This window comes from Neohortaea acidophila, assembly GCF_010093505.1.
Source record: "Neohortaea acidophila strain CBS 113389 unplaced genomic scaffold BDY17scaffold_2, whole genome shotgun sequence".
Lineage (NCBI taxonomy): Eukaryota > Fungi > Ascomycota > Dothideomycetes > Mycosphaerellales > Teratosphaeriaceae > Neohortaea > Neohortaea acidophila.
Genome location: NW_022985511.1, coordinates 453,570 through 477,732, shown reverse-complemented (window position 1 = coordinate 477,732; position 24,163 = coordinate 453,570). Strand labels below are relative to the sequence as shown.

Below are 24,163 nucleotides of genomic sequence, written 5' to 3'. Positions count from 1 at the left end.
ATTGGGAGTGCTGCTCGGAGCATGGCTCCAGTGTCCGTGTCCGAGGGCAACCTCAACCGCGCCCCTCCAGGTTCTCTCTCAACACCCGGCCCTTGAGTGCAATTACCTTCTTCAACTCCTCTTCCAAGACTCCCTCAACAAGCTCGTCCATCGCCGGGCCTTTGACGCCGCCATCCCGTCCAAACCAGCCATTCCATTCCAACCAGCCGCCACTTCTGCCGCCTTCTCTGGCAGCCGTAGTCTTCTGGCGCACCGAGAGCTGGCGAAGCATGGTTTCCAGGTTCTGTACGCCGGCAAGCAAGCACTCTCTGCACTTCCTCTTCTCGGCAAGCTGCATTTCGGGGTCTTCAAGACTCATCTCTGCTATCCGCACGGCCTGACGGGTCCAGCCCAGGCCTTCGGACTTCCTTTGATCGTTGTCATCGTTGGCGAAGATGATCTCGCCTATATAAAGCATGATTTCGCTCTCCTCGCAGATGGGTCGCGGACTTGGCCGCGTGAGAGGCTCATCGCCAGACGCCGGGGGATCAGCAAACTGAGCCGAGCGGAATACATTGCGAACGAAAGCGATGCCCTGTCCAATGTCTGTCCGTGACTTCGTGTCCGCGTCCGAGTCAAAGCGCGAAGAGTATGGGGTAGGGGAGACAGGAGCGTCTCTGCGAGCGCGCAAGATAGAGAGCAGCATGGGCAAGGCGGCTGAGACGTTCCCGGTCCTCGCGTGATGAATGGCGAGAGCGGTTGTGGCTCTCAACAGGTTCGGTGTTGCCTCTTTTCCTGCATCTTCCTTCAAGACGTTCGTAGTCTCATCCAAGACGACTCCGGCGGGTACAGGCATGGCGGCTTTGCTGATGTCGATGGCCCAGCGGTACATCTCCTCCGCACTCGCCGGCAATCCCTTGTAATCCAGCCAGTTCGCGTACGCCTCCGCAGCCTGCAGCTTCTGTTTGGTTGTGAAGCCTTTGCCCGTCAAAATGCGCATGTAGTACGTTTCAGGCGCAGGGTACGCAGGCTCGCAATTCTCCTCCAGTGGTGCAATGCCGTGGCCCATGAACGAAGGCACGGGACGGGGGTCCGGGTTGCTTGGGCCAACCACCATAGAGCGCGGGAAGACGAACTTGCGGGTGAGATCGACCATCATTCCATCCAGATGCTCGGCGGCCAGGCCACATCCCATAAGCACTTCGAAGTAGCATGTGCGCCATTCGTAGCTCTTGCGCGTGATATCAAACCCCGCCTTGCCAACACCAGGGATCAAAATCTCCTCCGCGCCCAGCCCATCTTCTGTCCCTCCTACAGGGAATAGTCCGTTTCCATCGACATCGGCGTCCTCCAATCGTTTGAGGCAGTTTCTGAAATGGCCACCTGCTGCGGCCCAGTCGATGGCAACCTTGTCCTGCTCTTTCACTGCATTCGCTTCCTCCCTCGCATCCCTGAGAGCCTGTCTCGTCCAAAACCGCCATTCGGCCGGGGTTGGATTCTTGCGTTCTTGCAGTTCAATGAGGACGGCCGTGACGGCCAGCGAGCCGGCGAAAATGAAGGCCCAGACGATGGCGAGCCATTTGGCGGTGAGGAAGACCTGGTCTCGGAAACGAGAAGTCGTCTCGGCGGAGAGGAGGCGATTGATTTGGTAGTTGATCAGGGGTTGTTGGCGGTAGAGTGCGGGCTGCGAGAGGTAGGGCAGCTGAGGTCGCAGGCTGTGGCGCGAGAGGAGCAGGATGCGCGAGGTCTGCGAGAAGTGGCGTGGAGGATGCGCTGGAGCCCGGCCACTTGCGCTCGGCGGACGCAGAGGTCGGAGCAGAGGTATTCGCTGCGATCGGACAATGCTTCTGGACAGCATTCTCGGACGCCGCTCTGCCTTGCGGGAGGCGATGATGGTGGTGGTGAGGTGATGATGATCGTAAGGTATCGAAGCCTGTCTCAGACCCAAATCCAACTCCACCCCATCGCCCGAACTTTCTCCGCGCCTCGACGTCTTGCGACACGACTGCATTCAGCGTCGCCTCAACGCGACGTCTATCTAGAGCTCGAAATGGCCGTGAAAATGGCCGAAACAATGTCGAGATACAGAGGGTCTCTCATTGATCTGAACGACGGTCTGGACGCCCTCTGGACAAGCTACTTGAACCACCTGCATCAGTACACTGCGGCGCAGAAACTATTGCAACAACACATGAGCGCCGGCTTCTTATCACTGGCCAGAGCGGACTTCACGGCGAGTGGAGGTGTGCGGAAATATGGGAAGGACTACTATCACGAGCGAGCCCTTGCTACCAGAAGAGCCACCATTAGCCCCTCGGAGGAAGATCAGCGGCTCGAGGTCGCGATTGTCTCGCTGACCAACATCGAACCCCAAGACCCCCAAGCAGGCCCAACGGACGCTCCCACGGCCGTTTCGGAGGACGATAAGCCCGAGCAACCAAATCCTGAACTGGACAAGCCAAACCCGAAGCTCGACGAGAAACCTGATGCTCCAACACCTTCGCCATCTGATCCCATCCCCACCACTGACCAGGAGGAGACCCCCGAAGATCTCAAACGCAAGAATCTGGCCATGAACCCCTTGCGCTGGTTCGGCGTCTTGGTTCCGCCGGACTTGCGCTCATCGCAAAAGTCCTTTGCCGCAGGCGTTGACAACGCTGTCGCGGATGCCGTCAATGCGGCACGCGCAATGCGCGAGATTGAAGTTGCCATTCGCAAAGCGAGGAAGGACATCCAGAAGGCTGAGAGATTGGGAGTGTGATACTACGGGAGGGTGGGCCATGTATAATGAACTCGCGGTACTGTGTGCAGCAAACCCTCTTACCTGCTGCAACACATGACGAAGGACGACTTCAAAACAGATACGAGTGACACGACTGGACAAATCGTTACAGAGCCTGTGCTGGCTTGATTCAATTGACGTGCTAAACCCGAAACCTCGTAAACATGCTTGACAGAGTCTACTGTCGCCTCCAAATCCTCCACACCAATGCGCGCTCCAGTCCCAAGCCTGATCAAAAACTGCAGATGAAGTAAGTCTCAGCATGGTGCTACGTTCCACTGGAGGCAGGCGTAGTAGCTCCACTCGCTGGAACCGTCGATGCCGCCACAGTCGAATTGTCTTGCACAGTCACGGTCATCGTCCCTCCCGTGAAAGTCTGCGTAATGTGGATAGTGGTAGTACTAGTGCCGTCCGCGCTGGGTGGATTGGATGGTGAAGCTGTCGCATTTCCCGAAGCTTCCTGAAGCGTGCGCGTTTCGAAAATCGTCGGACCGGTCGAGAGAGAAGCGGGCACCGTGGACACCGTCGTCTGATTCGCCGAGTTGGTCGTGGTGTACACGGTCTGGTATTCCAGCTCCATGGTTGTAGACAGGCTGAAGGTCGTCAAAACCTCGGTGACATTGGCGACGAACGTCTCAACAATTAGCTGCGAGTTTCCATGGATGGTGGTGGAGATGTTAATCGTGGTGGTGGAAGTCGCTATACTCGTGACCAGGCTCGTCTCCCAGACTTGTTGCTCGAGAATGCACTCTGTCGTGTCGTTGTCGAAGCTCCTGCATACCTTGAGGTCAACTTCAGAGGGAGCTGTGCCCGCAGTAAGCTGTTGCCACGGAGCCAGGTAGTAAGTAGTGACTGTCTGGATCGATGGAGCGGGCGTGATCGTTGCGGGAGTAGTGGCGTTCTTGGCCGCCGACGACGCCGTGGGGCTCGCGGTGACCAACGCATATCCAAGCTTCGTCGAGAAAGTGAGCTCTTCGTCACAAGCTGTAACCGTATACCGCGTAGCAAGGGCTGTCAACGTGGTTGCGCACACCATGGTCTCCGTCGGGCTAAATATCGTCGTACAGGTCCCCGTTGCAGTAGGAATCGACCCCGAAGAATTTTGGAATCGAGAGTTCGACGATCCCGAAAATGCACCAGAGGCCAGGGAATACCCGGCGACGGTGGTGAGCTCGCACAGCGTGAATTGTGGGAGGTAAGAAGTAACAAGCTGGCTTTCCGTCGTTACTGCCACAGGGGGGGCGCCTGGAGAAGGTGTGATGTACGTCAGGGCGGAGGTGGAATATGTCCCTGTCCCCAGAGGCTGCCTTTTGCCGTATCCCACGTGCTCAGCACGGCGCTGATGAGCAGCCCAAGGGACGGGGGCAATGCGCGCTGAGCCAGCAGCGATCAAAAACGAGAACAACACGATCTGCATCATGCGAGCATTTGGCGCCATCTTCGGACCACTCCAACAAATCGATGCTCAAGGAGGATGAGCGTCGAAGGGCGTGGGCTGCGGGTGAGATATTATGAAAAACCCTTGCGAAGTGGGTTGGCGGGGGCGCGCATGGCTCATTCCACCTTGCCAAATACCCAAACAAAGCCGGGGAGAGGCGAAGAATGTAGCGGCATCCCTTTTCGCCAGCCTTGCATCAGCCCTCCCTTCACGAAGCTTGGCGCGAATGTCGCCCAACCACAAACTTTGAATTCATGGGCTTTCTGGATCAAGATGGCCATTGGTGTCCAGCGAGTGAACTCCTGCCAGTCTTTTATGCTCGCGATCAAGAAGCGCCCTCTTTTCGGCATTGACCTTTTCGATCTTCTCAAAGCTTGCTTTCTGAAGTCTTCGCAAGGCGTCCAATTCGGCTTGAAGTAGAGCATTCTGCTCTGCCAGAGAGAGTTGCGCCGACCCATCATCTGCATCGTCAAATGCCATGAAATCGCGATCTGTTTCGGCTGCGGTTGTGTCTACACCGCCGTGGTCTTGACCCCAGTGGAGAAGCTCATGTAGGCCTTCGTCAATCATATGCACCGGAAATGTTGGACCATGCAGGGCTTGTTCAAATGGAGATATCCGTGAGCCTGGATGTTTCAAAGATAACTCAACATTGAGCGCATAGTTGTCCGGGACGATACCCATGGCGCTATCAAAAGCACCAAATTTAGGCTTCGTAACAGTAGAGATCGTCACAGTCCGGCGTGTGTCGTTCGTGAAACCGATAGCTGGCAAGAAGGAAACATTTGTGATCGGGCCAGCGTGTGGTAGTGGTAGCAGGCTGGCCGGAGAAGCTGGTCGAGCAACATCCCACATCAGCATGTTTCCATTTTCATGACCGGACAGCACGGTGTTCCCATCGAATGAGACGCTGACGCAGAGAGCCGGTCCAAGCGTGCTATCCGGAGATCTCCATATTGAAGTAGGCGGGGGCTGGATGGGTGGAGCGGCGCTCGTCGTCCTCTGTGCACGGTTCATGAGAAGTTGGCGCGGTTGGCCCTCCGACGCAAATAGATTCAGTTGCTGGACGCTACCATCTTGATGGCCAACGTAGATTGCCCTGTCTGCCGGATCCAAAGCCAAGCTCAACGGGATAGAAGTGAGCAGGAAGGTTCGAAGGAGGGTGTTTGTGTGATAGTCCCAGACAAGACAAGTCTGATCAGACGAGCCAGACACTGCGATGTTGCAGGAGGTTGCACTATGTCCAACAGCCAGACAATTGACACTGGCGTTGTGGGAGGTGAAAGTGGTCGACGGGGAGAGCGGCTCGATGCCAGAGTCGGAGAAGGACAGCAACTTTGGGATTGACCAAGTATGGACGGTGGAATCCGCAGAGGCGGATAGCAGGAAGTTGGACGTAGGATCGACGGCGAGCGCGTTGACGGCCTGAAGATGGGACTGGGCCGTAGTCACTTGTCGTCCACTTGCAATCTCCCAAAGAAAGATTCGCCCCTCAGCCGTTCCACAGACGAGGACTGTATCGTTGCACGCAAGCGCAATGCAGGTGAGCTTTTCGGTGAAAGGCACGGTTGCTTCCTGATTCCCCTTCTGCCGTTGGTAGACATGGACCACGCCCTTACCCGCTTGCGCGGCAAAGACATGTGTTGCGCTGATGGCCAGGCCATTCGGCAGCGTTGCGCTTTTCTTGAAGACCGTTCTCTGCGCGTTCAGCGGTTGAGACTCGTTGATGAAGATGCCGACATCTTTGGTGGCATTTGTGCCAGGCGCCCGCGTAGGGACGCCGACTGCGGCAACAAACTGCTCGGTGAGCATGGGAACATGTGGATCTCGATTGCCTGAGTCGATTCGCTGTTCCAAGGCTGAGGTGATGATACAAGAAATTCCAGCTTCAAATTGAGTCCGCGGCAGATTAAGGTTCAGGCTACCCGGCGCCACCCGAAGGATTCAGGCTAGAGGTGAAGTCGGAGCTGCACCTCAGCTGCCGCCATTCCTCTCACCTGCCATTGCCTCCATAGAGCATGTACATGGGCCCTGACTCACTTGTTCCGAAGCTTGTGGGCCGTATTACATGAGGCGCAGTATGACCATGTGATGCTGTCAGAGCTGCGACGTGAAAGACATAAAATGACTGCGAGCGCAGGCCTGCTTGCTCCCCTTTGTCAATCCGTCGCCTTTTCTTCCACGTGACATCGAGATACAGCAACACCCGCATACACTTATGCAGATGTCGGGGTCTTATTGGCACCAACTCCCCCCGCCCTATCGCACTCCTCTTCTCCTGACTTCTTGCACCGCCCTTATCTTCACTCCCTTCATCTGGCAGAAACTGACCTACCAACCCCAACTTCTCCCGCCCCCGCCGAAAGACTATCCATATCGCCAGTGGGACGTCAAGGACCATTCATCCTCTTTCACTCTCCCCAATGGCCGGACCGTTGGATACGCCCAGTTTGGAGATCCCAATGGGAAGCCTATCATCTGTCTACATGGCGCCTTCGGCTCAAGACTGGAAAACGCCTTGTTTGATGTCAACGCCAAAGAGCTTGGCGCAAGAATTATCGGCATCGAGCGGCCTGGGATCGGCCTAAGTTCTCCAGACCCGAGGCCATTTCTGAAGAGGCAAATTATCGACGGTGCCGCCGACGTCGAGGCCCTAGCCGTCCACCTCCAACTCGACGACTATGCCGTTCTCGGTACCTCTGGAGGCGGGCCATTCGCTCTGGCTTGCGCTCGTGCTCTGCCATCAGAGCCATCGAAGCCGCGTCTGCGAGCCATCGCCGTCGTGACGGGGCTAGGTTTGTGGGACATGCCCCAATCCTGGTCGCCCTTCCTCCTCTGGTTGAACCGAAAGTTGGATCCCCGATGGTTCGTCAGATGGTTGTTCCTCAGCGTTCCACAATACCAGCTTGATCTCTCAGACGACGAGAGGGCGGAAGCCATGCGGCGATCCATGGACGTGAGGAAGATGCATCCCGCTGATGTCGAAACCGCGAAAAATCCAGCCTACCCCGACTTTGTGCGCACCTTCCTCCTTTCATCGCGGGCATGTGCACGTCAAGGCTGGGAGGGCGGGCTAGATGACATTGAGCTCTGCTCCAATGCACCGGGATTTCGCGTGGAAGACATACCTACCGGGCTGCCGGTGCAATTGTGGTATGGTGCAGACGATCGCGTAGTCCCCTTCCAAGCCGGCGAAGAGACTGCAAAGCGGCTGAGATCCATCGGGAACACGAAAGTCGAATTACACATTGAGCCCGGAGAGACGCACGGGAGCACGCAGGTGAAGTATCAGAGAAGGATACTGACCGATCTGCTGAGGGCAATGGAGACGTGATCGTTGGCCGCAACGAGTGTGTTCGAAACTCCGCTCCGGATGATATTTTAGACCGTGTAGCCTCAGTGTAAGATATTCGATGGCGTTCGGAAATGTTGTGTTCATCTTCCACCGGGTAGATATGGGTGCTGCAACAATCACATCCGATCCAGCAGCCGATGGCATCCTTACCGCTTTTCACGACACAGACGGAGCAGAATGGGTGGTGCAGTTGTCTTGGTTGAAAGACCTCATTGCTTTTCGCTATCTTGCCCGAGCTACTCAGCGTGACGCATCTCCTCTTCATTTCGCCCGGAATGATTCTCGCTCCATCTTCTCTTCTCCTCCCACACACCACGTCCACTCCGTATCCGTCTATCGCTCGGCGGTGGGGCCTCTGGCACCCTTGGGCGCGCCCGTTCGGAAGCCGTTCTTGGCCTTGCGTGAGATGGTCTTGAGGGTCCTCATGCGGCCGCTGCCAGTGGTCTTTCTCCGCTTCGCCTTCTCGCTCCAGTTGTCTGCCATCTATGTCAGTCCTGGTCTAGATGCCATCCATCGCATGCCCGAAAGCCACTATTACGCTCATCGACGGGAGTTCGTACATTTTCTGATCGAGGCACGGGGGTAGCCGCAGTTGGAGCATTCGTGCTTCTGGACGTGGAGAGAGCGAGATCCTGAGGGTGGTCTGTCAGCTACATTAATCGTCGAGGCCGTGGAGCTGGTCGTCTTTACCGCAGCGTCTGCACAGGACGTGCGTCTTGTTGTGGCGCTTGCCAAAGCTGGACGTTCCCTTTGCTGTTCACTTCATCAGCGATCTCCTCCTCTCCAAATCAGCATGCGCTTGACAATACGTACTCATCTTGGTGGACTATTGGGGTGTCGTGTTGGGGTGGGTGAAGGTGGAAAGCGTGGTCTCGAGATCGTGGTGATGTCGGGCTTGACGAAAAGTTTCGCCGATGTGCGCCGCCAAGACCAGCAATTTTAGCGCCAAACTCTAATTGACCTCACTCCAAGCAAGACATCCGCGTTGCGTGGTTCGGTCTCAGTCACGAGTATTTCCTACTTTCTATCGCTGATTGAAGGGATTGTTGGGAGGAGAAACTGGGTGCTTCTTTCCGCTCGCTGCACACAGTCTTTTCGGAGCTCGAAGCTTGAAATAGTGGCCAGAAGACGGGAAGAGAAACACAACCTTTGAGTCATCGACCTTCCGGTCGCATCTCACCGTTGAGTACTCGCTTCCAGACCCTTGGAAACGAGAGGATGGTCGGTTGCGCTTGGTATATCAATTTCTATCTTCCCATTCTGAATCGTTCAAATTGAGCATTGCAACTGTGCCTTGATGGTGCGCCTCCTACACCGTTCACATTGCTGTTGGACAGAAGAGCATGTTCGCAATCGTCAACAGACGTCTAGGCATCGCATCGGCACGTTTTACAATCCCCAGGACGTCACTTTGCCCATTAAAAGCCTTCAACTTGCCGACTTCTCGCACTAGCTTGCAACAACAGGCCTCTGCATTCGCTACCAGAATGTACACCGTACCGTCGGAGGCGAAGCCTCATCTCCGGACACTGATGGCCTGGCCGGATATGACATCGGCTCCAGAAGAAGTTGGGCTGACCATGGAGGGTGACTTGCATCTAGCGCGTCAGGAGATCGCAGCCATTGCAAGCGCAATTGCCCGTTTCGAGCCCGTTTGGCTCTTCGCAAGACAGCCCAATGTTGAGGGTGCGATGACCTACGTCTCCAAAGCGGTCACGGTCAAGCCATTGGAAGTAGACCAAATCTGGATCAGAGACTCCGGGCCAGTCTTTGTAGCAGATGCTGACGGGAACCTCGCCGGCGTTGACAACAGGTTCAATTATTGGGGCGACAAGTTCGATGTTCCTGGAGCTGCTGATGCGTCTGTTGCTAAGCGGATACTCGAGGCTGAAGGCGTTCCAAGAGTCCAAGCGCCACTTATCACGGAAGGAGGGGCGCTTGAGTTCGACGGCGAAGGCACATTGCTTGCAACTGAAAGCTCAATCATCAACCCGAACAGGAACCCCGGCAAGTCGAGATCACAGCTGGAAGAAGGCCTGAGAAAGACCTTTGGTGTGAGCAGGTTCATATGGCTGGAGGGCGCAGTGGGAATTGACAGCACTGATTGCCATGTGGACGCTCTTGCACGCCTGGTTCCGGGCGACACCGTCCTACTGAGCCGTCCGAATGATGCTGTATCGAGAGACAGCATTCAATACCGCCTCTACCAGCAAGCAAGATCGGTGCTTGAACATGCGACTCTTGCATCCGGAAATGCGCTGAAGATCGTGGAGATGGAAGAAGCGGAGGGGACGCCTCGAGCGAGAGTCGGTCGGACGGGATCTGGAGAGCTGCCGTGCCTAAGCTACGTCAACTACTACCTTCCCAACGGCGCTGTGATTGTTCCGGCCTTCGGTGATTCGAGGACAGATGCGCGGGCGATTGCGACGATTCAACAAGCGTGGCCTGAGCGCGAGGTCGTACCAGTAAAACTGAATTGGATGGCGTATTGTGGCGGCGGTGTTCACTGTGCTACACAGCAGTGGCCGGCCTTGCCGAAGCGTCAGTAGAGGCCGGCCGCACAGCTGAGAAATCTCAACTCCTCGATTGGGGCGGACAACTCTTCACTCCACCAAAACCACAAATTCAAGATCTTCCCTTCCATTTCCCTGTCTCGTCCGGCGTAGTTTTCAACAGTAACCCGAATATTAGGTCAGCGCCCAGGAAAATCACTTCTTTGGCACCTTTGATGACGCCCAGGCAGCTTGGACGTCAAAACGACCGCTTTTGTCGGCGACTTTTCCTCTGTCCCACTCCCTGCCCTCGCCCTTGCCTTTCCAATGCACATCCGTAACATCTTTCTCCCCACCCTTCTTCCACTTCTGAATCTCCTCGTCCGTAAATCCCGCCGCGCGCAGCCGATCGGCGCCCTGTGAACGCCACTTGGCTCGATCGCGCAGCGCTTCCAAGGCCATATCCCACTCATCCCGATCTTCCTCTGGCTCCACATCGACATCTTCCTTTGGGTTGTAGGAGGGATCGAAGCGTGAGTCCATGGCCGAAGAACTCTCCGCGCCTCGTCCTCTTGGCCGAGACCGGGAAGCGGGTTTCGGTCCAAGGACTGCATCTGACGAATCGGACTCGCTATCAGCCTGCGTCTTCTCCCGGGCGCTGCCATTAGCAGCTGTAAGTGGTGATCTTGAACGAGACCGTGTCAAACGTGTCCGTTCTGTGCGATGATGTGGAGAGCGATTGCTTGCGCGTCGACTGTGATCACGCTTGAGGCCGGGTCGACGGCGCTCATCCTTATCATCACGGCTTCGGTGCTCACTACCAGCTTGCTCTCGTGATGACGTCTCAGAGTCCCGTTTACTCCTTTGCTCCACACTTTTGCGCCGTCCTCCAAGTCCACCCGAAGCTCGACCAAGCACACTCTGCCATCTCCCAGGCTTATCGTGGCCACGCCTTCGCTTCTCAGAACCTGCCTCGACCTCGGGCCCTCTCTTGCGCTTCTCGGCTCTCAATCCCGCCAGTTTCGCGCGAGACTCCTCTTCCTCCTTCGCTTTCAACGCGGCATTGTGACTGTCGACATCACGGATGATGTGTGTGAGAAAGCGAGTGTTCGGCTTCGGCGCATTGCCTCGCGACTTTGGGGAATGTAGAGAACTCAGTCCAGCGGAGAGGTAGCGTTTTTGGTTGGCTTCTGCGTCCTTTTTCAGCAGGCTGATCACGTAGTCGTCATCCAAGGCTTCTCCAAGAGGTGGCATGGTCTGATTTAACAGATGCCGATGCTAGATGGTGTATCAGTAAGGAAGAGAAATGGAGCAAGACGTTGACATCCACGACATGACTTCTTTGTGATTTGCCCGAAGTTTTGCCGCCCCGCAAATTCGCTGACCTCACGCGTAAACACACGAGTAAACACATCCACGCATCACCCTCGCCATCGACGAGACATACGAACGATCGTCCCCACTTCCTTCAAATACAATTATAATGGACGCACAAAGCGCCTTACAAGCACTCCACGCCCACCGCTCCCTCTCCATCCTCACCCTTGCGCAGCCCTTCTTGAACGAAGCCCCAACAACCACAGCCAGCGCCACCAATCGAGACTCCAACGCTTCCTCGACCGAAGCCGGGCGCGATGGCGCGACACCCACCATCCTTGCCGCCGATCTAGCACACTACCAAGAGCTCTTCTCCAAACTGCGCTTCTCGTACGTGGAACAAGTGACCAAGGAAAGATTTCTACGCGCCATCACCGCCGAGCAGCCCGAGTTTGTAGATGCGAGCGAAAATGCAGAGTTGGCGGAGAAGTTGACGAGTGACAAGGCGGCGCTGAAGGAGCGGAAGACAGAGGTGCGCGAACTGGTCAAGGAGCTGGAAGCGCAAGGACGGCAGCTGGCTGCACGTACGTTCTCCAATCTCGTTGGAACAGGCCAAGTGGCTGGCAATTGACATGCTCCAGGTTATGAGAATATTCGGCTACAAACGATTCAGTTGGAAAGCTTGCCAACCTCCATCACGAACCTGGAATCCACAGTTCAGCATCTCCAGCAATCACAGATGCCCAAATCCACCAATCCCCTCCTCGCAATGCCCCTCCAACCTACCCTCGATCTCCTTTCTCAGCGCAATGATCAGCTGTCCGCTATCGACCGGCAGATCGAGGCTCTTCGGGAAGTCCTACCACACAAGCAGATTGAAGTCATGGCGCTGCAAGACGAGGTGTCCATTCTGAATGCGAAGAAGATCAAAGCTGTGGAGGCGGCCAAGGAGGCGAGGAGGCGGAGAGAAAATGGCGGGATGGGAGACGAGCTCGAGGAGCGTGGAAGGTGGTTGAGGGGTGTCGACAGTTCGTTGCGCTCGATGCTGGAAGTCTGAGGTGTTCTATCGGAGATGTCAGGTTTACGCAGCGCAGATACCCCTTCCCTACCAATGCAAGCTCCAGACTTTAGCTCAGGAGTTCGTCCATGCTCATAAAGTGCCCGCCGGCGCGTCCATCAGTTTCCAGAGAACCAAAGGAGCCGACCATAGAGGGTAGCTCAAGGGGCTCGGTGAAGCCATTCGCACTCGCCACCGCGGTGATGCTCGCCAGCGAAGGCAACGCGTTCCCAGCCAACGAAGTGGAGGTTGGGGGAGCTCCTGCGTTGGAGGCCAACAGAGGGTTGTTCGCTGTAGGTCGGGAAAGGCCAAAGGTAGAGCCGTCGGTGTTTGCCTCCGATCGTCGAGGATCGTAGGCCCAGTCAAGAATGCCGCGATCGAGGGTGATGGGTTCGGAATCGGCATTGTCGAATTCGAAGGGCGCGCCCCAGAAGACGTCATCAACATGGAGGATTGCGGTGGGCTGAGACTTCCGGGTATCGGTAGCTGAGGGAATGGCCATGCTGGAGTCTGGGCCTTTCGCTGGTGCTAGAGGGGAGGCTTGCTCATCTCGTGGCTGAATAGCGACCCCCACAACATTCTGCCCTCCCCGATCAGCATGTCGCTCGGGTCTTGCCTTTGCGGTTGAATGCTTCGGACGCGGGGCCAGTCCTATCTTGGCGAACTCCTCGGGATATCTAGTGCGAAAGCGATCTCGCAGATCGGTAGTGCGCCGATTCCTAAGCACATCGTGGCTTTTTCGAATCGCGGCCCAAGAATTGCCGTGTTCCTGAAAACCTCGTAGCAAAGCCTGATCTTCCGCAGCGGTGTAAAGGGTTCGTTGTCGCCGTGTCGACTTCTCAAATGGCTCGTCGATGCCTAGCTCGTGTAATTGCGAGGTCGATACTCGGCCGGAAACTTTCGGCCGTAGGGGGGTTGAATTTGGTGGGAGGAGAGCGCCACTGCCCCAGTGCTTCCCGAGTGCTTTGGTGCGAGAACTTTGAGCTTGACTGAGGTGGTAATCGTCCGGGCGGCAGACCCGAAACCGATCCTTCAAGTCCAGAGCCGATCGACCTTCGAACTGGTAATCAGGATGATTCAGGATCTGAGTCCATTTCCCAATGCCATATTTTGCAACGCCTTTCAGTAGGTCTGCAGTTTCCAGCTCCGTCCATTTGTTGTGCTTGCGTTTGGCCTTGGCAGGTGAGTGCCTGTCTGACGAGCGAGTGTCGTTCGACCGGGCTTGGGCTTGTGGGTGCTCCTGCGGCTTCGTCGACTTTCTGCCCACCACGCCATCGACGCCCGACTTGTTACCTGCAGGCAAGGGCTGCTTGATAGACATAGACGGCAACAGGCCAGCATCGGGCGGCGGCTGGTGCAAGCCGGACAAAGTGGGCGGGATACGAAGTCGCTTCGCCCCATGTTGAACAGCAGGCAGTTTGGGGAGGTCGAGGGAGCTCGGCACACCAGACTTCCTGCGTTTCGCCGCGCGCCCGAACCCGGAGTCTGGCGATTTATCAAGTAACGGTGGGAAGAAGTCCTCTTTGGCTGCGTTGTCGAGACGAGTGGTCCTGTTGAGTGGATGCTTCTCCGTCACGGCGTGTGGCTCGACCGGGCTTGGGCGGACTGGAAGGCCCAGTCGTGGCAAGTCTGGATGCGCCATACGCGTCTCGCTTTCATTCAAGATGCGTAGCGAGAAGGTGACGACGTCGAAGAGTGCTGAATGTGTTGTGGACAGTGAGGTGTGGTTTGCCCCAAAAGGCGCGCGCTCATTGGCCGCGACGCGTTCCTGCCTAAGGCAGAACATACACACACCTAACACGTCACTTGGAGTTTGGCAAAAGAAGGCAGCAGGTGGAAGAGACAGGCAAAGATAGACGAAGAACAAGAGGAAGCAAATCGTTTATGCAAGACAGGTTCATACAAGCCAGCACGCTCAGCGTCGCCGGGCGGCGGTTCGCCATTTCTGCGCTCCGTTACCTGAACGGCGACTTAACGTCAAAAGAATCAGCTACAATTCAGTTCCCAACGCTCCCAGACATCATAACCCAATCGAGCGCAGACGTAAAGCAACAGCAACAATGCAACAGTCCCCGGGGTTTCTCTTTGCCGATATCGCGCCGTCCTTTCCATCCCGTCCGCCGGACCGCAGACCACGTAAAAAATTCGTCAATTTTTCCTCTGACCCAGTATTCACACTCTTCATGAGGCCAGTCGTTCCGGGCAGCCACACTGCAATCGGTGAAGAGAACGGCTCCAAACTAGAATTAAATCCCCCAACCCCCGCTTCGGTTTTCCTTTGCCTTGGACATGGTCGTTCCGCATTGGCGCCAAAAGGTATTCGTTCCGCGCAGCATCCATTCGTGCAATTAGGGGGGTTATGATACGAAATGAAAAGGTTCCCTGAAGGCGACGTCCAGTTCTATTTCTGATTGCCCAGGCTATTCGGGTTGACATACATGCCCAGGTTTGGCATGTCCAGCCCGTCGTTGCCGGTTTCGTTCCGGAGCGGGCTCTGTTGGTAGACGTTCTGGTCGTGCGGCATTTGGTGCATCTGCGCCGGGCTAGTGTACATCTTCGAATCGTGATACACCACGCTGCCGTCCTTCGGGCTGGGATACATCGATGATTGGTCGTGGGAAACGTGAGATGGAGTGGAGAAGGCTACACCGCTGTCTTGGTGGAGCGACTGGTGTGAGGGACTCTGAAAGTTCATCGGCGTGTGCTGGCCATTCGCTTCGGCGCCTGTCGTTCGCGGAGAGTTGTAATTGTACGCGCTGTCGGGCATGGGCGAGTGGAAGGAGTCTTCGGACATCGGGTTGCGGAAGGGGAGGGACATCTGCTTGTGGAAGGATTCGGAGAGGTAAAGGCCCTCGTCGCCGAACTGAGAATGCTCGCCGGGCGTGCCGAAGAAATCTGCACTTTGACTGCGGCCGACGCCATTGAGAGGTGGCGAGTCGTCTGCAATCACCGGGTCGCCGTGACTGTACATAGACAACGGGGTATTGCTCGTTCCGATCATGGCGGCGGGGTCCACGGCGAGATAGCCGCTGTTGAAGGGTGTGTTGAATTGCGAGTGGGTCATGTTATCTCCGTGATGACCGGCGGCCAGGAAAGCCGGCGTGCCATATTCGCTGGGCGAGTTCGCAGTTGTGGCAGAGACGGGCCCACCGAACTGGAATCCCGAGAAGTTTGGAGAGGTATCGATGCTTAGCGAGGCCCCTGGCATGCTCGATGCGAATCCTGGGTGATGCTGATGTTGAGGCACGGGTGCAAAGATGCTGGGGTCTTGCAAGGGAGGCTGCGGCATTTGTCCTTCGGGTTGAATGAGGAACGACGGCATGGGATGTCGCAACATGGAGAAATCGATTGCGACGGGGACAGAGCGACTTCGTTGGCGTTTGTGGCCTCGCGGGCCAGGTGGTCCCATCATACCCGGTGCGCCTTCGGGGGGAAGGAGGCTGATGTTGCTGTGAGGATGGAAGAGGTGGTTGGGCTGACTCTGGGGGCGGTGCACAATGGGAGACACCGGTGCAGAGACGGCGAGTGCACTTGGGTCGTAGAAATTGTGACGATTCTGATATGCCTCCAACGACACGAGCTTGGCAAGTTGGCCGCTCAGAACCTTGGACGGGCCGCCGAGGTGATGCACCATGATCTGGCTCGCCTGCTGGTCTTCCGTGAAATCGCCGCATTCGTAGAAGCCGCCGCTGCCAGAGCTATCCATGTAGAATTTGGGTGCTCGGGTCAGCTCGATGACAAGCCCACCGGCGCGCTGCGATGCGCCTTCGGCCGCGGAGAGGACATCGCCTTGTTCCAGGGAAATGTTCTTGATCCACACAAACGGATACTCAATCTTGTACCCCGCCGAATCATTGTTGATGTAGTAGGTGATGCACGCCTTGTCCGGCGAGTAGAAGATCACCAAGTCCATGGTAGTTTGAGCAACACGACGCCATGTGCCGATGGAGAGAGAGCGGCAGGCAAAGTGCTGGATGACGACTTTGCCTGTGGGCGTCTCCGCGTTCATCGCTAGCATGCCGTTGCCATATGGGGAGTAGCCGGGGCCTGCCCTGTTCAGCATGTTCGACGGCAAGCCCTTCCCCGTGCCATATTGCTGCATGGCCAAGTAATGTCGCATCGAATCGGGTATACTATCGCAGTCCTCGCCGCTCTCGATGCTTCGCTTGGCGATGTTCTTGATTTTGGCACGTCTTTATAGGTTAGTAGGGTCTACACGAAGGGGAATTTGCAACGCATACCTGTTTTGGAACCAGATCTGGACGGAGCGCTCAGTCATGTTGATGTCCTGGGCGATCCTCTCTCTGACCAACGCGGTGGGCGTTGGGTTCTTGTTGAACTCGACCTCGAGAGTCATAAGCTGATCTTGGGTGGCTCTCTGGCGCTTCTGGTTCTTCTGTTGCTGAGTCTAATGCCATACATCGATTAGTCACGGACAGAAGCAGGGCGGGGAGGGACGGGACTCGACACATACAAGTGTGCTTTTTCGGGGAGGCCGGCGAGAGGCAGCATGTCCGGGCGTGGACATTGGTGGAAGAGGGGTGGAGCAGGAGGGAGAGCTGTCTTCGATTGGAGACAGGGGTGGCGGCGGAGCAGTCATGATGTCGGCCATGATGTGGGCCGATGGCAATGCCAAGATATCAATGCTACCCAAAACGCGGGATCGTGTAATCGTGCTCGACCACTGTCGGGGTGGAAGTGGAGTGAAGTGGACGTAAGGGGAAACGCCAATCGGTAGTTGGAAGCGAGCGGCGGTGGACGGAGAGGGAGGAAGGACTGTGTGTACACGCAGGTGACGTGAAAGGATGGCCACAGGCGGTGTGCGGTGTGGGAGGAGGCGGTGGTCGAAGTGCGGCTGTGCGCGTGGGCGAGGATGGATGTCAAGTCAAACAAAGACTGCCGAAAGAGTGGACTCGCCGGAAAGAGTGACGGCGGAGGGGGGGCTTTGAAAGGAAAAATGAAGGAGGAGTGAGAGTCACGGCACCCAAAACGAGTGATGGTACCAGACGACTCGAGCGGGCACGACGACGAGGACAAGCAATGAGAGATGGAGGGTGAGGGAGGGAGAGGGAGAGGACAAGGACAAGGATGACAAGGAGAGGAGGAGGTGGACGGGAGGTCGAGGCGGTGGTGGAGCGAGGCGGGCACACTTTCTCGCCCATCGCGTCTCCTCAAGCCAGGAGAGCGCGCGCGCTAGGCTGCATGCGGCCGTGTCGCGAACACAGACCACACCTCACCCCGAGCGTTTTTGGCGTGCACTCCATCAGCAGCCCCTGGCGCTTTGCACCATGCCCGCTTTCTCCGCCTCTCCTATTGGGCGCGCGGGAGGGCAGCATCGGGAGGGTGTACTGTATGTAGCCATGTACATGCTACTCGCTTATGGCCCGCCGAACCCTGGGTCCCGATCGCGAAGAGACAAGCAGCCGCGCAGACGCGTCTCTTCCATACGCGTCGGGCAGCCAGCTGCTTGCGAGCCACGCCGCTCCCCCAAGGAGGTCAGCAACCATGCCACCCCTCGATCGGCAACTCATTGTGCCGATGGGAACAGCTTCGCGATAGCCGTTTCGCCCTACCCAACCGCCGAGGGGAAGGCCAGCGGGATATTTAAGCTTTGGCGCTGCACAGGGCAAGCTGGCCTTGGCCAGACGTAATGTTTTCGAGCTAGCCTGAGAGCGGGCGCAGGTAAAAGGGGAGGTGGAGGGGCAACAAAGTCAATCGTTCGCAATCGCCGCGCCTCGCTGCCCTTTCGTGCTTTCGCCCTCCGCCAATGAAGTCTCCTGACCCTCGACATTTGGCCAGCGTGACGGGTGTCTGCCCCCGGGTGCCGTCAGAGCCGCAGGCATCACGTCGGGCCGCGGTGCAGGTCGAGCAAGTCGAGCTGCGTTCCTGCAGCTGTGTGGCCCGCCCGAGCTATCCCTCGGCGCTGAGTGGTCCGCGTTGAGGACTAGTCAGGAACGCGCGAACATTAATGCTGCCTCCTCACAGGGGGCCGCAGATGGACCACCTTTACATGCGTGCAGCTTACTGTATGTACACAATCGTCGACAGTGTGGCGTATGTGCCCTTCATGAGGTGCAGCTCTCATTTCGTGCCCCAGCGAACAAGTGCTCGATGTCTGCGTGGTGAATATTCACCCCTCTTGGCTAGACCTACTAGGCCCCAACCCTGTCCGCCCGCCTGCAGGTGCATCAAAGCTTGTGTTGTGGTTGGGCGCATGCCGTAAAGCGGCATTTGCATGTAACGAGCCTCGCGTGAATGGCGTCTCCCCCCAAGAAGCTGCACACCAAATGCGCTGGCTTCATGTAGACCGAGGAAAGGCTGGACATGCGAGACGCCGCCGCACGTGCACGCATCGGCAACGACGCCTCACGACGCGGCGACATTCGGCCTACGCGGCTATCCAGATATCTTGCCCTGGGAAAACCGTTCATTCACATGCCGACATAAATCACTATCTGTATTCCACTACCCACATGTTGCACAGCAGGACAAAGCAGCAACGTCCATCCACAAACTCCTGTGCACCGTATCTGAGGTGCACAATCTAAGCGCTCTGCGTAGAGTCGCGGAATCCTTCAGCGCTCTAGCGTCACACATATCCCCGCGCTACCAAAGTGCTGTCACCAAAGCGTCGCGTCGCGGTCGAAGCGCTCCAACTCCTTGCCGGCATCTTCCACATCCTTCTTCGCCTTCATGCGCATGTAGAAAATCGGACAGTCGCGACTCGAGCAAATCACCTCGTTGTGCATGCTTCCCTGGCACCGCTGGCACTGCGTCCACAGCCGGGCAAACCGCACTTCAAACTCTGACACCTTCGTCAGCGACTTCTGGTACAGCTCGCCGAAGCGTGCCCGGCACTCTGCCCCGACCGCGCCACCCCGCTCTTCGTGACTCGTCAAGGGCTTCTTGCATCCCAGGCATGTTTCCGTCTTTTTGGTAAACTTCATCAATCCGCCCATCGTAGGTGCGGCGACGGAGATGGAGCGCGTGTGCTCGCCCGTCAGCAGCGATGCCGCCTTCTTCTCCCCCAAAATCGGCTCGAAGATGCGGCCGAGCGGCTTGGCCAGCTGATTGTCGAGGTAGTATTTCGTATCGATTGGCAGGTTATTCTCGAGGACGAAGATCGGATCCTCCGACTTTTCGTACCCCTTGGATCCGGCAGACCCCTTCACCATCACGTATGCCACGCGGTCGCCCAGCGCGGGTGCAGAACCCGCGTCGCGTTTCCGCATCCGTTCTGCGAGCTCCGTATGTGCTTGCTTGGCCGCATAGTCGGCTTTGGCCAGGGCTTTGGTGATGACCAGATTCGACATGTCAATCTTGTTTTGGAGGAGTTCGGAAATGGTGTCCTTGACGAAACTGTCCTTGCATTAGCGCACATCAAGAGGTATGGGGAGCGACGAGGACTCACTCCTGGGCCCCCTGGACATCCCTGTCGATCAGCAGCATCCTCAAGCTCGTTTCAATCACAGTCGACACCAATCGACAATTGTCACGCCGCACAGTCTCAATGCCTTTCGTATCCATCTTGTCGTACTTGTCGGTGTTCGTCCAGTACAGCCCGGCGTAGCGTTTCTTGTTGATGAGCAGATACGGATAGTACACCTTCTCGAACTCGAGCTTGATGGGCTTGATGAACTTGCCCGAGACGTAGTCTGCCGCATCTTGACCGAGCTCCATAGCTTTGGCGAGATCGCTCGGGCCGAATTTGACCATGACAGAGTCAGTGTCGCCGTAGATTACTTGTGCATCGTGGCTGTATCCGTTTGCGATCGTGTAGCGAGCTTCGACTTCGTCCTTGGTCTTTTCAATCATCTGTCTTCCGTAGGACGTAGTGCTGCTGGCAATCGCCAAGCAGGGCAACTTGCCAACAGTGGCGCCGGTTAAGCCGTAGACGGAGTTTGCGCTGATCTTGAGGGCAAGTTGACGACCATTGAGCACAGCTTTCTTGAACGCATCCGTCTCCACGGCGAGTTCTTTCTTTGCGCGCTTTCGCGCACCAAGCAGCTCCTCCAGAATCTGCGACAAGAGACCTTTGCGAACTTCCGCCGTGCAGAAGAGGTCACCGTTCGGCGTCACAATATAGTCGTCATCCTTCTTCAGACCAAGCCGCTCGACCGCGCTCTTGTTGAGGAGGGTCGTGTAGCAAAGGTTGTGCGCCTGGATGATGCTGGGGTACAAGGACGCAAAGTCCAGTGTGGCGATGGGTACATCGTAATACCCACGTGTAGGCTCAATGACGGTGGCACCTTCGTACTGGTCGTCAGACCCCTCGGACTTGAGGTTGGGAATGACAAGCTGTTGCTCCAAGGCTTTGCGGAAGAGCTGACTGATGAACTTCACTTGTTGGCCACGGGCGAGCAGGTAGTTGAATGGCACGCCTGTGACTCTGGCCATCTCGGTGTAGTTGATCAGGCACATGAGCTTGTCCATGAGACGCTGCGGCAGATAAGCATCCTTGAGACAGTACACTGCCAAACGTCGTCGGGACTCGGGTGTGCCATTGTACAGCTCCGTAATCATGGTATGGTGGACGTCTTCTTTTTGCTCGTTCAGAAAGTGCGCTGATACAGAGTTGAGAGTGTAGCTGCGCAGTTGATAGTCCCGTTGGACGAGCTGCAGAAGATCCAGCTGCAGACGGCCGTTCGTGTTCGTCGCCTTGGTATCCCGATTTCCCATCTGCTTACTGGAGAAGTTCGTTTCCTTTGCCACAGACTTGACGTTCTTCAATCGGGACCAGTACGGAAAGCGGCCAACCTTTAAATGCGCCGCACGGTCGAGCAAGTACGGGAAATCGAAATTGGCGATGTTGTACCCAATGATCACGTCGGGATCGACTTCTTCGACAAAGTTCCTCCACGCCATCAGCATTGCCTCTTCCTTCTCAAACTCGAAGATTTGCGTGTTGACGATCAGGCTGCAAGTGTCCATGCAGAAGACGTTGCGGACGAATGGCTTCTCCTCGCCATACCTCGTGACGACGTTGGCAATCTGGATGACGGGATCGATGTTTGCTTCCGGGAAAACTCCTTTCCGCCCGGCGCACTCAATGTCGAAACTCAAGACACGGAGTGGAGCCATCTTTTGCCACTCGCCATCGACGGGGTGAGCAATGATGTCCCGGAAGTGGCAGTATGCCTCGATCTGGCAGTGCGAGTGACGATCTTGCTGCGGGATCATGTGGTACTTGTCGGCATTGACAGACACCCAGGACATGCCGGCGATGTGGGTGTCAATCATGAAACGCAGGACATACTGGATGCTGTCAAAGGTAAGCACTCCACCCTCTGCAGATTTCCAGAGGCCTTTGTAATTTGCATTGCCGCTTTCAATGGAGGTTCGCAGGCGGTGGATATGTTTGGGATCGGTGACGGTGATCTTCAGATAAGCAGCTTTCTGATTGCCCTGAAAGCCGAAGAGGTTCTCCCGCATGGTGATCTGGACGGAGTGGATAGCTGACGCATGCTGGGCCAGAGCGGTCTCGAGGTAGGCTTTGAAAGGCTCGCAGTCATTCTTGGTGAAGGAAACCGGGGCGGCAACGTAGAGGTAGTGCATGAAGTCGGTCACATGCAGCAAGACGGAGTGGCCGGTTTCCGTAACGCCGAACAGCTTGACCGTTGCTTTGCCGCCATGCAGCGTGCTCTCCTCGGCTTCAATTTGTTGAAAGCAGAGCGTGTCGGTTTTGTGATTGAAGTCATCCAGACTCGGCCGGGCCCAGTGCTGGTCCTTTTCCGAGTTCTTTCGCTTCAGAGCATCAATGTCCTGTGTCAGCTTCTCCAGCACCTCTTCCTCAAAGTGGCTCTTCTTCTGGCTCGAGCCGAGGTGACCGCCGTTGGGCGCCCTGTTGCCGGGCGTCTTGAACTTGGATGTAGACTTGTCAGCGAGCTTGACTCTCTTCGAGGGAGAAGCTTGCTCATTCTGGCGCGAGTTCGTCGTGTCTTGCAAGACCCGCTTGCTGGGGACCGTGGCCGGCGACTGAGCGAGCACACCAGGCATGTTGACCGTCGTAGAAGTGTGAAGGACCGATCTAACGTGCGTGCTTGGTGATGTTGCTCCGCGTTCTAGAAAGAGTGACGCGCAGCTTGAGCGCGCTCTCGTTAACACGCCAAACGCGCTAGTGCCCAAATCCCCGGTTAAATCCGATGGTCCAAGCTCCTCATTCCATCACCAAACGGGCGAGCACCGTGCAGCCTTCATGTTCACTGTACCAACGCCGCTCATGGGAACATCACGACTCTCGGAGATGCCAGCTGCTTCCCGGTAACCCTCTTCCACCCTGCGACGTTCAAACTTCGTACTCTGCAACATGGACGCGCAGACAGCTTGGGGTAAGTGATGGATAGGGATCCCTTGGATCCGCTGGGTACTGACGATGCCGCAGAGGTCGAGAACGCCGTCAAACTCGTGGATCCGAGTCGCGATGCCCTCTACGCGCTGGACGTAGCCGCCAACAAGAAGCTTGTGTCAGAGAGACCATGGAAAGCCGACCCAAACTACTTCAAATATGTGCGAGTGTCGGCGGTGGCGATGGTCAAGATGGTGATGCACGCTCGATCCGGCGGCGACATTGAGGTGATGGGGTTGATGCTGGGCTATATCGAACACGAAACATTCATCGTCACAGACGCGCTGCGACTGCCGGTAGAGGGGACAGAAACAAGAGTGAATGCGCAGTCGGAAGCAGATGAGTACATGGTGAAGTTTCTCGAGCGATCAAGGCAAGCCGGTCAGCTCGAGAATGCGGTGGGATGGTATCACAGTCATCCAGGCTACGGGTGCTGGCTGTCCGGGATCGACGTGTCGACGCAACACAACCAACAAAGCTACTCCGACCCCTTCCTCGCAATCGTCATTGACCCGCACCGCACCATCAGCGCGGGCAAAGTCGAGATCGGGGCATTCAGAACATACCCGGAAGGCTACAAGCCGGAAGGACAGGACGCATCGGCAGAGGGCATGGCAGCTGTGCCCATGGCCAAAGCGGCGGACTTTGGCGCCCACGCAAACCGATACTATCCCCTCGAAATCTCCCACTACAAGTCTACCCTCGACAGTAAGTTGCTGGAGGCGCTGTGGAACAAGTACTGGGTGCAGACGCTCTCATCGTCGCCGCTGTTTACCAACCGAGACTACGTTACATCGCAGATCCAAGATCTAGCGGGCAAGACGAAACAGGTCCACGACTCAATCAAACAGCGCTCTAGCATGGGTCCGATAGGACCACGTGGCAAGGGCAAGGGTGGCGACGAGCAAATGAACAAGGTCGTCAAGAGCGCGGAGAAGATTGCGAATGAGGAGAAGATGGGCCTGATGGCGGCGATGGTGAAGGAGCAGGTATTCGCCAGCGCTGCGTCGGAAGCCGCGGAGACGGCGAGCGGTTTCGAGACCAACGGAGCAGACACGCAGATGGCAGATGCCAAAGCCCCATGAAGGAGGAGGACGAACGGGCAAGGGTCGAAGAAAAGAGAAAGCTCTATAGATATCAGACACGACATGCCTTGCGACGAGCGAGCCTCATTTTGCATCGTCTGCCGTATGAAATGACCACGAATGTTATGCATGTCTGAAGCATTGCAGCGTCTATTCTCTCAATCGATATTGCCTCATTTCGAGAACCTTGGAAGGTAATGAAGGCACTCTACGAATCCATCTCCAGCCGTCTTCCACGGCATCCACCCGAAAGCGGAAGGAGCGCCCCACTGTCGCGTGCGGACTTTAGCTCGACGATGCTGACGGTTGCGAT

The 24,163-nt window shown here is 56.6% G+C and overlaps 13 protein-coding genes across 13 annotated transcripts; 5 read left to right on the top strand and 8 right to left on the bottom strand.

Moving 5' to 3' along the window:
• Positions 1-208: 208 nt before the first annotated feature.
• Positions 209-1,744, bottom strand: BDY17DRAFT_239255 (uncharacterized protein; the record flags this gene model as incomplete). Its single annotated transcript, XM_033730341.1, has 1 exon — positions 209-1,744. A coding segment is annotated over one exon (1,536 nt), but the record flags the coding sequence as incomplete, so codon positions are not given.
• A 202-nt stretch (positions 1,745-1,946) lies between these two features.
• BDY17DRAFT_290854 (uncharacterized protein) lies at positions 1,947-2,862 on the top strand. Its single transcript, XM_033732576.1, has one exon. It carries the CDS (start codon positions 2,030-2,032, stop codon positions 2,738-2,740), a length of 711 nt encoding a protein of 236 aa, XP_033592678.1. The 5' UTR covers positions 1,947-2,029; the 3' UTR covers positions 2,741-2,862.
• A 239-nt stretch (positions 2,863-3,101) lies between these two features.
• On the bottom strand, positions 3,102-4,049 carry BDY17DRAFT_239529 (uncharacterized protein; the record flags this gene model as incomplete). Its single annotated transcript, XM_033730344.1, has 1 exon — positions 3,102-4,049. A coding segment is annotated over one exon (948 nt), but the record flags the coding sequence as incomplete, so codon positions are not given.
• A 402-nt stretch (positions 4,050-4,451) lies between these two features.
• Positions 4,452-6,052, bottom strand: BDY17DRAFT_275766 (WD40-repeat-containing domain protein; the record flags this gene model as incomplete). The annotated part of the gene is made up of 2 exons (XM_033731988.1): positions 4,716-6,052; positions 4,452-4,625 (listed from the first exon to the last, which is right to left on the bottom strand). Exons 1-2 carry the CDS (start codon positions 6,009-6,011, stop codon positions 4,452-4,454), a joined length of 1,470 nt encoding a protein of 489 aa, XP_033592676.1. The 5' UTR covers positions 6,012-6,052.
• Positions 6,053-6,417: 365 nt separating this feature from the next.
• Positions 6,418-7,533, top strand: BDY17DRAFT_307664 (Alpha/Beta hydrolase protein; the record flags this gene model as incomplete). Its single annotated transcript, XM_033735129.1, has 1 exon — positions 6,418-7,533. The coding sequence occupies one exon, from the start codon at positions 6,418-6,420 to the stop codon at positions 7,531-7,533; it is 1,116 nt and encodes a 371-aa protein (XP_033592675.1).
• Positions 7,534-7,887: 354 nt separating this feature from the next.
• On the bottom strand, positions 7,888-8,371 carry BDY17DRAFT_320927 (60S ribosomal protein L37; the record flags this gene model as incomplete). Its single annotated transcript, XM_033736534.1, has 4 exons — positions 7,888-8,030; positions 8,115-8,186; positions 8,245-8,307; positions 8,359-8,371. The coding sequence occupies 4 exons, from the start codon at positions 8,369-8,371 to the stop codon at positions 7,888-7,890; spliced, it is 291 nt and encodes a 96-aa protein (XP_033592674.1).
• Positions 8,372-9,041: 670 nt separating this feature from the next.
• Positions 9,042-10,103, top strand: BDY17DRAFT_320926 (uncharacterized protein; the record flags this gene model as incomplete). Its single annotated transcript, XM_033736533.1, has 1 exon — positions 9,042-10,103. One exon carries the CDS (start codon positions 9,042-9,044, stop codon positions 10,101-10,103), a length of 1,062 nt encoding a protein of 353 aa, XP_033592673.1.
• A 159-nt stretch (positions 10,104-10,262) lies between these two features.
• Positions 10,263-11,300, bottom strand: BDY17DRAFT_320925 (uncharacterized protein; the record flags this gene model as incomplete). Its single annotated transcript, XM_033736532.1, has 1 exon — positions 10,263-11,300. The coding sequence occupies one exon, from the start codon at positions 11,298-11,300 to the stop codon at positions 10,263-10,265; it is 1,038 nt and encodes a 345-aa protein (XP_033592672.1).
• Positions 11,301-11,471: 171 nt separating this feature from the next.
• On the top strand, positions 11,472-12,420 carry BDY17DRAFT_275759 (uncharacterized protein; the record flags this gene model as incomplete). Its single annotated transcript, XM_033731987.1, has 2 exons — positions 11,472-11,947; positions 12,005-12,420. The coding sequence occupies exons 1-2, from the start codon at positions 11,530-11,532 to the stop codon at positions 12,418-12,420; spliced, it is 834 nt and encodes a 277-aa protein (XP_033592671.1). The 5' UTR covers positions 11,472-11,529.
• Positions 12,421-12,490: 70 nt separating this feature from the next.
• On the bottom strand, positions 12,491-14,062 carry BDY17DRAFT_320923 (uncharacterized protein; the record flags this gene model as incomplete). The annotated part of the gene is made up of 1 exon (XM_033736531.1): positions 12,491-14,062. The coding sequence occupies one exon, from the start codon at positions 14,060-14,062 to the stop codon at positions 12,491-12,493; it is 1,572 nt and encodes a 523-aa protein (XP_033592670.1).
• Positions 14,063-14,821: 759 nt separating this feature from the next.
• On the bottom strand, positions 14,822-17,032 carry BDY17DRAFT_320922 (uncharacterized protein; the record flags this gene model as incomplete). Its single annotated transcript, XM_033736530.1, has 3 exons — positions 14,822-16,613; positions 16,662-16,828; positions 16,895-17,032. 3 exons carry the CDS (start codon positions 17,030-17,032, stop codon positions 14,822-14,824), a joined length of 2,097 nt encoding a protein of 698 aa, XP_033592669.1.
• A 1,800-nt stretch (positions 17,033-18,832) lies between these two features.
• On the bottom strand, positions 18,833-22,474 carry BDY17DRAFT_290842 (DNA polymerase delta catalytic subunit). The gene is made up of 2 exons (XM_033732575.1): positions 19,832-22,474; positions 18,833-19,779 (listed from the first exon to the last, which is right to left on the bottom strand). Exons 1-2 carry the CDS (start codon positions 22,414-22,416, stop codon positions 19,041-19,043), a joined length of 3,324 nt encoding a protein of 1,107 aa, XP_033592668.1. The 5' UTR covers positions 22,417-22,474; the 3' UTR covers positions 18,833-19,040.
• Positions 22,475-22,630: 156 nt separating this feature from the next.
• On the top strand, positions 22,631-24,025 carry BDY17DRAFT_261173 (COP9 signalosome complex subunit 5). Its single transcript, XM_033731848.1, has 2 exons — positions 22,631-22,748; positions 22,802-24,025. The coding sequence occupies exons 1-2, from the start codon at positions 22,727-22,729 to the stop codon at positions 23,848-23,850; spliced, it is 1,071 nt and encodes a 356-aa protein (XP_033592667.1). The 5' UTR covers positions 22,631-22,726; the 3' UTR covers positions 23,851-24,025.
• Positions 24,026-24,163: the final 138 nt, after the last annotated feature.